Source organism: Procambarus clarkii, chromosome 86 (assembly GCF_040958095.1).
Source record: "Procambarus clarkii isolate CNS0578487 chromosome 86, FALCON_Pclarkii_2.0, whole genome shotgun sequence".
Taxonomy (NCBI): domain Eukaryota; kingdom Metazoa; phylum Arthropoda; class Malacostraca; order Decapoda; family Cambaridae; genus Procambarus; species Procambarus clarkii.
In genome coordinates, this window is record NC_091235.1 from 21,188,883 (window position 1) to 21,198,202 (window position 9,320).

At 36.4% G+C, this 9,320-nt stretch overlaps 1 protein-coding gene across 1 annotated transcript; it reads right to left on the minus strand.

Annotated features, from left to right (window-relative positions):
- Nucleotides 1-324: 324 nt before the first annotated feature.
- LOC123761682 (folate receptor gamma-like) lies at nt 325-8,883 on the minus strand. The gene is made up of 5 exons (XM_069317181.1): nt 8,726-8,883; nt 7,528-7,663; nt 7,134-7,325; nt 6,566-6,814; nt 325-5,870 (listed from the first exon to the last, which is right to left on the minus strand). The coding sequence occupies exons 1-5, from the start codon at nt 8,764-8,766 to the stop codon at nt 5,658-5,660; spliced, it is 831 nt and encodes a 276-aa protein (XP_069173282.1). The 5' UTR covers nt 8,767-8,883; the 3' UTR covers nt 325-5,657.
- Between the last annotated feature and the right edge of the window lie 437 nt (nt 8,884-9,320).

Sequence of the window (9,320 nt, forward strand, 5' to 3'; positions counted from 1 at the left end):
TTAGGTATATAATATCTGATTTTGGAGAGTATACCAACTGTTTTAGAGACTTTCTTAGCTATGTGTTGTATGTGGGTGCTGAAGTTGAGTCTCTTGTCTAGGAATAGGCCAAGAAACTGACCCTTCTGTTGGGTAATCCTTATTGACAGGCTTCACCTGATTCCAAATTACTTTGGTCGTGAGAATCACTCCAATGCAAGAAATGGGTCCTCACCAAAATTTGTATGGCTGAAGGTTTGAAGGCGTTTGGGCTTGGGGCTGTATGTGCCGAGGGCACTTTAGTTGGGTGGCATTATATAATAAGGTTTTACACAAACACCGTCATAAAACCTAATGTTTATTTACAGAACTTACTTACTAATATATAGGTTGCTTACATTATTCTATGATTGATGTTAGAAAAGCTAATATCACATTAGAGAGACATCGGGATGCCTTAATTGACCGATCACATGGTTCACTTGTGGCCAATCCTGTATTAACACTTTCTTAGACAGTAAATGACAAACGGCTTTCCTAACACTGCTGGTTTCAAGGAAAATACAAGAGTTCCTTCTGAATACTTAGAGAGTCAATATAATGGCATGCACAATCACCACAGTAATGACCTGTCAAGCTGACAGTCAACATAACATATACATATATCTAAATGTGTTGTGTGCATAACACACATTCACTGACAGGATGAACAATCATGAGTTTAGTTAATTTATTATATGCCCCATACCCATCCTGTGGGCAGTAGTGGAAAGGGTTACAGAGGCACATAATAATAATACAGTAATAATAATAATAATAATAATCTAAATGCAAGAAGGTACAATGTGTTGGTGAGATTACATAAGATTGGTATTTTTACATTCATGCAAAGCCACTAACACGCATAGTGTTTTGGGCAGATCCTTAATCAGTCCTTTTCGATCCAGGTCCTTATTAGGCAAGATGAAAAAAGGTACTGTACATTGTAGCATGGTTATATATATCAACAAATAAGTACAATATAAGTTGACAGCAATGATTACACTGGTAAGGATATATGTATTAAGTACTAATATTGGGGAAGTGGGTACTGTAGTACAAGATGAAGTTTGAGTTTGAAGCATGAGGTAGGAAACTATGAGGATGAAATTAGATACTCTTTGGTTTTACTTTTGAATAGGGAATAGGTTGGACAATTTTTTAATTCATCAGGGGGTGAGTTCCAAAGACTGGGTCCTTTTATTTCCATGGAGTGTTTGCACAGATTTAGTTTGACTTTTGGGATATCAAAGATATATTTATTTCTGGTGTTGTGCTCATGGGTTCTATTACACTTGCCAAGGAAACATTTCAGATCAAGATTAGCATTTAGGAACAAGGTTTTGTACATGTAAATAGCACATGAGAATGTGTGGAGTGAGTATGTTTAGCATGTTAAGGGGCCCAGTAATCAAAAAATATTAAAATTGTGAAAACTACTAATAAATGTTTAACAAAATTCCAACTTATTGGCTTCAGCATCATGAAAGTTTCATCCCAATATTGATTTTATTGATTTTAGACATGTTTTTAAAAAAGAACAGCTTCTATTAATTGGAACTGATGGATAATGCAGTAATAAAGAGATGCACCTGTCCGACACTCAAAGAAGAAGTTAGTAGTAAGAAGTGTTCACAAAGTGGATATGCAGTTGGTGCCTTTATAGCATTGCTGAGTAATACATAATAAAACAAATAATAATAAGTATGTTATTATGCTCTGTTTTGTTATATATATCATATAAATACAATGCCCAATGTTAATATCTGTTATTTTCACCAGTGTCCACAAATGTATTTTTTTTTAATTTTTTTTTGTCTTCCTTTGTGTATTATCTGATTTTGTTGCAATTTTTACATCCTGTAGAGTGCATACCGTCCTTAACTATGTCAAGATACTAGAATTTAATTGGTCAACAAATACATCAGCCACAACTGGCAAAACTTGGTACTTGGACATTTTTTTTTGGGGGGGGGGGGAGAGGTGATATTTCAGATTTCAAACCATTTTCTTTGTCTCTTTAGGGTTTTTTTGATAATTAGGGACCAGATTACGGCTTTATCACTTATATAAAGTATACATACATCCCCTAAATCATTATAATTATCCCTATATCTGTTTTTCTTCATTTTTTCTTTACTTCATTTCAACACATTGATCTACAACTCACATATTCAAGTACGAATAAAAAACCATGTTTATTAAAACATACAAGTAAATTAATGAATTAGAACTACCTTATTCATTGTCATTAACTTCAAATTCAATTATCTTTACAACTAGAGTTTCCACTTTGAGTCGGCATCAAAAATCCAGTTTGACCGATTCTCACCATTTTTACATAAAATGGGCACAGTCGTCTGTTCTACAATCCTATTTCATTGTTTTTTCATAAACCTTAAATGTCGAGTTATAAATTTTTTGGTATACAATTTGGCGCATATATCAAATGCCATATTTGACTTTTTTTTACAGTAAACTATACTGAACCCTATAATAATAACTAATAAGAATGAAGATTATATGCTCTTCTGAGAGCCTAATAACACCAAATGAACAATTTGTGATATTTAATATTTGATGCTCATTTAAAAATCTTAAATTTTTAATACTTCTACAAATATTTTTCATTTTTTGTTTTTCCACGTTACGTTGGCGATTATTTAGATAAAGTTGGAGCATGTGCCTAGTAGATTATGTACAAATAATTTGAAAGCGTTTGAGCAAGGTGCAAAATTTCATTTCCTGGCCCCCTTATGGGACTTAAACAATAGTGAAGCGTGTTGTCTGAAGAGTTATAGTTCCGATAGATTTTTGTAGAGTGATGATGGGCTCTACATAATTTGCAGTGGTCGAATCCCATGCACAGATACCGTATGCAAGAGGTATAAATTACCCCAGTGCAATGCGAAGAGCAGAATGAGGGAACAATCTATGTTGGAAAATATACCAACCATTTAAGACTTTTGGCTGCGTTATGTGGGTGCTGAAGTTGAGTCGTGTCTATGTATAGGCTATGTATAACTTTTCCCCCTTATTTTTTTTGACAATGTTAACATTGTCTACCTGAAGTTGAATTTCATTTGGCAATTTACTACCAAATAAAATATAGTACATTTGGCCTTATCTATGTTCAGCGAGTTTGTTGGTAGACATCCACGATTGGATTAATTCATTATCGACAATATTTGGCAAGTTTGGGTCAGAATAGAGGAAAGGTAGTATTGTCAGCAAATAGTATAGGGTTAAGAATGTTACAAACATTTAGCAAATCATTGATATAAGAAATAAAGGGCCCCAAGATGCTGCCCTGTGGCATTCCTACTGTCAATGGTAGATAGGGGGGGGGGGGTCAAGTTATTGATGGCTACATAATGGTGCATCACCAAGAAAGGAACTAATAATCCAGAGCTAGGCCTCTGATACAATGGTAAAGTTTAAGAGGTAGTTATGATTTACAATACCAAAGGCTTTTCACAGGTCAATAAAGAGGCCAATTGGGAACTTTATTCTGACAAGGGCTTTATGGATTATATTGAGCAGCCTAATAATGGCATTGGCATCCATTCCCAAAAGAGTATCAAACTGGTAGGGATTTAATAATGTAAAGTTTTTCAAAGTAGAAATAGAGCAGTCAGTAAGCGATTTTTCAAATATTTTTGAAAATAAGTATCAAAAAGAAGGCACCAAACAAGGAAGGTTATGTAGCACCATCAAATGAAAATTTTTGAAAGCATCAGTAGATTTGATATTGGTCTGTAATTTAGGTCAGCTGTCTTGCCCCTTTTGAAATGGCCTCACTCTTGCTTTGAGGATATCAGTAAAAATAAGACAGATTTGTTGAATAGCAGCACTATGGGTAGAGCAGGGGGAGGGCCCCCCCAACACTCATACCAAAGACTATTTCACTAATATGATCCCAGCTGTGGTTTGAATTAGTGATTGCGATTGATTGTGAATGATTGTGATTGAAATGATTGAATTACGAATGTCTGTCGGGCTGACTGGCAAGATGAGTAGTGATAGGATAGCTGCTGATGCGACTTGGTGACATCTGTCTGGGTCTTTAGTAATTTTCTGGCAAGGTCGACACCAATTTACAGAAAGCAGATATTGAATTCGGTTGCAAGTGTGTAACCATCTTTGGAGATTTTTATCCATTTGTAATAATTATTATCCAGGTATCCAAGGATAGATCACCTTCAGTGTTCACCTGACTCAATACAAGATTTCAGACTTGGGCAAAAATTTTATCGAATTAATTCAGTCAAAATCTACACGCGTGCTGGGACTTCCAGGCTATGCACTAGGAGTAAGCACAGTCAGAACCTAAAGAAAAGCATTCTCTGCCACATGTGGGATAGTACGAGATGGAGCAAAGAATGGCATTGAGCAGGGCAAGTTTATAGCAGTAAAAGGACAAATTTAACATGAAAGCAAGAGAGACAAAGGTAGTAGCAAGTTTCCAGTAAGGTCTTAAAATGAAACTTGCCCCATTTTTTTCCCCGATAAGGCAATTCTTGAAGTTTTAGAGGTAAAGGTCACCCTTTCCCCACCAACCCAGGTATATTAAAGTGCAGAAAGATCACCTTTTAGTATGGCAAGTGAATGCAAGTCAGTCTACCAGAATTTAACAACAAAAAATTGTGCACTTTGTGGATGCATTTGGTCCAAGGAGAATATGGAGGAGGAATTTACAAGGACATGCCAGAAGAGTAGTCTTCTGGCCTATATGCAAGGAGAATTGGCCAATTCTGGGTGGATGATTGATGTACACACTTTAAATTCTGTATCCACTCTACAATTGTTAAATATTGGGCAGCAAGGAGAAGGGTGTACAGCAGCTGTGGCCACAAAATTACCAAGATGTAGATGGCAGAATTTAAGAAAGAAAAAATTGCCTAGAGGGTCTTCCTAGTTTGGTAAGGAGGGAGAGATGGTGGCAGGGACAGGACAATGCATGGGACATGTAATGAGGAAGCGAGAGATTTTTAGTCCAGAGAAAGAATCTCTCCAATCTGTGGCAGTCATCAAAAGGTAGCACCAAGCTGGGAAGACTAGCACCATCTGTCCATTATCTTGAATAATCTAAATATTAAAGACTATACTAAAGAATAGAAGAAGAATAAAGAAGAATACTAAAATACTAAAGAATAAAGAAGACTATATTAAAGAATATTAAAGACTATACAAGAAAAAGAGATGGTGTGCAGTTTGTTAGTTTTAACAAAGCCCACGACCTTGCCAACATTCACAGAACATGACTGGGCAGATTTCCAAACTAACTTTTTTTTAAGGGGGAGAGGGGACGTGTGAAACAGAACAAGTAAAATGGCCTTGGCTGCAAGTTTGACAACTCCAATCTGGTTGAGAATCTACCAAAATTTCATTGGGTGATGTCTGATAGAAATAAAGAAGCATTTTATTTCTGGCACATTTCAGATAATTTAATAGAGGTAGACAAGGCACAAGGGCAGAACCAGAATACAGCACACTATTACTCATGTGATCAGGATATTACACTCCGAATTTTTTTTTTTTATTTGTAAACATTTTAATAGAATCGTTTCCCCTCAGCAAGGGCAAGTTTATAGTCAAAAGTAAAGAGTTAATTAATGAACTATGGCAACAAGCCAAGTCTAGGATGCAACTGTCAATATTCTATTGATAAATGCCCAAACAGCAAGTTGTATACTAAACCACATTAGGTTGCAGCTGTGCATCTGGGAACCAGCTATAATCTGTGCATAATGTAGAGCAACAGCATCATTTGGATTGATGGCAGATTGGTTGAACTGTAGGTGCATACATGGTGTTGTCGGTTCAGCATATTTCCAAGCATTGTCCCACACCTAGAATGAAGAGTCAACTTTGTATAAAAATGCAGGTATTAAAGTACAGGTATATTTTAAACTTCACTAAAGGGAATGGTTTATGCAAGACTTTAGGAACTTTTATGAACTCATTTCTTGATTGAGAAAAAATGCACTTGTACAGTGGTAATTTTGAAGCACACCATTTAACCTTACCAGGTACTGGGTGTGTCAGTGTTTAAGGAGAAGGCTGGAAAAAAAGTTGCATAGTTAAGCGTAAACAACTTTAGTAATAATTAAGCCAGTCTGGCAAGTCATATGGAAGGGATACTACCTTTACTGGGTATCAATAGACATGTACACAGGAGGCAGAGTCTTATAGCAGGTACTATTAAGAAAATAGCATCAAAATATTTTAACAATTAAAGTTGCCAAACTGAAATTTGGAAACAATCAAGCCACATCAATCTTTGTGATATTTGTAGATGTTCAGTAACCCCTTTCCCATCTTGGTAGGAAAAATATTAAGAGGGCAGTCTACTCTCTAGGCCTATGAATTTAAACCAACATTGAATAGCCAATTTTAGGGCATTTGGAAAATATAAAATTGGCAAGTCACATGGACAATAATACACTGAACTTTGAATCAAGAAAGGTGGGGAGGGAAGAAGAAGAAGAAGAAGAAAAAAAAAAAAAAAAAAAAAAAAAAAAAAAAAAAGTTGTGTTCAACATACCTTTTCACAGAAGTTCCGGGCAGTCCTATAGATTTCTTTAAATGTTTGACAGGTAGAATTTACGGGGCAGTAATTTGTCAAGCAGCTTCCTTTTGTTGGGCAATCACCCGTCATATTCAACCACCTGAAATTGTTGGTCCAATTGTCTGTGCAAGTGACATCGTTGGCACACGCAGTAAACCAAAGCTCACAATCAATGGCACACAGAGGGACTCCCCAGTATCTTTCCCGCCGCCACGAGCGATTTTCCTGCAGGGAAAATTTATTTAACGTTGCAAAAGGAACTAGCGAGCCAAATCTCTTACATGTCTAGACAAATTTATTTTTTGGTAAAAAAAAAAAAAAAAAAAACCCAAGCCACTATGCCATTTAAATGCTTAGGGGAAGTCACTTTCAGAATACCAAAATAAAAACTTTATAAAATAGCCTTTTAAGTTTTGCACAATGTTAAATTTTTAATGATTAAAAATAATTGTTTAAACATGTTTAAGTTATTAAAACAATGCAGAAACCTTAGTTAAATAAAAGTCTTTTAAAATATAGAATTTAGACGTTCTGCAATACTTACCGACACGACCCATGGGCCAACATTGGGTGAACATTCGTAAAAGCAGTGATCGAGCATGAAATGCCGTTTACATTCCGAGGACATGGACTCTACTCGAGAACAGTGGTCATAATTGAAGTTGTAAGGACTAGACTCGTGAATAAGTCTAGTAGTATTCTCTGTACAGCAGGACCTATTCTTCCACTGATGACACTAAAAAAAAATCAAATATAAAAAGAGGTACTTTCTGTTGAGCAATTTATCATTTAGGTAGAAAGGATATCAAGTTTGACTACTGTCAAAAGCTCTTTACAGCTAAAAGCATATTTTTGAAGGCTTCAGATTTTTTTTTTAATCTACTGTAGTGACAATATTGTACATTAAAAAGCAAGACGTTAAAAGAAATTATCCATACCGTAGTAAACAGACTGCCTTCTGGTCCTGGTGCACTTTTGTGATGTTTAGAATCTATACAAGTGTTTATTAGAGTATCCACATCTCTCGACTTCTGAGCCATGGTCATGGTCACGACCAACGTTAAGCAGAACATTCTAGGACAAAGATAAAAAACTAGGTAAAAGTCATCTATTGAAGTTTCTGGACTAGCTTGTCAAGGACAAACTAGTATGTCTATAGACCTTACACAGTGTACAAAATCAACCAAAATAAACTTTAGTATAGCAAATGACTAAGTACAGTACATGTCTCGCACTCTCCGGAGCACATTATTAAGGTTCGAGCACATGCCAAGGACTTTACTTTCAAGTAGACGACATACCAGATTTAAGTAAATTCAAGTTGTCCTAACTAGTGTATATTCAAGACCTTTGTTTACACACTAAGTGCAAAAGTTCAATTAGTTTTAAGTTTTTTTTAACCTAGTAATAGTTATGGACTTCTAGGTAGTATAGCAAACTTTTACACTTTCAGGTTATAAAAAGGTAATTTTGCTTTCAAATTAAAGTAAACAAAATGTTATTTTCAACAGCAACAATCTAGGGTTTATACTTTACCATTGGACCATTTGTTAGTCAAAGTTACGAAATTCACATCAATTTTGAGACATTAAAGATTTTTTGGTAGAGAAATAGTTTAATCAATAGTTCACAGCATCAATATTTTGCTAGCATTCTCTGGGGAGGAATAAGACAACTTAATAAATAATGGCCAATCGAGGTTTAGACCATAGATGCACAGATTCAAGAAGTGGATTAAAAGGTAGTCAATGATTAGGAACATCACGATTTAATTAACAATAGAACGCTTCACTCAATTTCTCATTGTACTTTATTTGAAGTCTGAAAATTATATGAGAAAGCTGTGGCAGTGTGAGGTGCAAAGTTTGATGGCAATACTTTGGCCATGTTTGAGAACAGATTTTCAAAGTCTGGAGAAAAAGAGTAACTCCAGACAAGCCGCCGGCTTCTGGGCCATGTCGAGACTACTAGAGATGGTGGCTCCCTTGGGGAAGTCCTTTCTACACCAATACCACAAAGTTTCCCCCAAACGAATATAAAACCCAATTGTATCGCCAAGACACCGCGGACACCATACAACGAATCTCAAAGACATCAAGCAGTTTGAAACCACACCTCCCCGCCGCCTTTCATTACCTGACGAAGGTCAAGGGAGTGTGACGGAAAGCTGCCATCATGGACACCGGTGGTGTAGAGGTGGAGAGGAGAGTGATGGTGTGATCGTGGTGGGGAGCCCCTCGTCGCCTCGCTCACTCGAGCTTCGAACACACTATGGTCGGCCTCGAGGGGGACTGGTCAAGTCGTCTGAATTTTGCAACTAGCTCATCAAGATTGTAACTTGCTTAGCTAAATGAATTGTGGGGTTTAGTCCCTGAGTCCATTATGTGCCTCTGTAACCCTTTTCACTACCGCCCACAAGATGGGTATGGGGTGCATAATAAATGAACTAAACTAAACAAGTCGTCTACTGTAATTTCGGATACCGGGCTAGAAACAACTTCGTTCACTGAGAAATTTGTACTTCCAAACCAATTTGTTCGTATATGCGCTGGTTTGTGTTCGCTGCTGTTCTCGTCTGAATAAATACATAACACTTCATCATATAATTATTAGCGCTTCCATTAACAATGCTTAGCGCACTATTTGTATTACTTTGTTTGTTAACAAAGCGCTCTCGTATCAGAGAAGGGAAGGGAAGAGAACTCTCAGGGGGGAAAGCGCTGTAACGTAC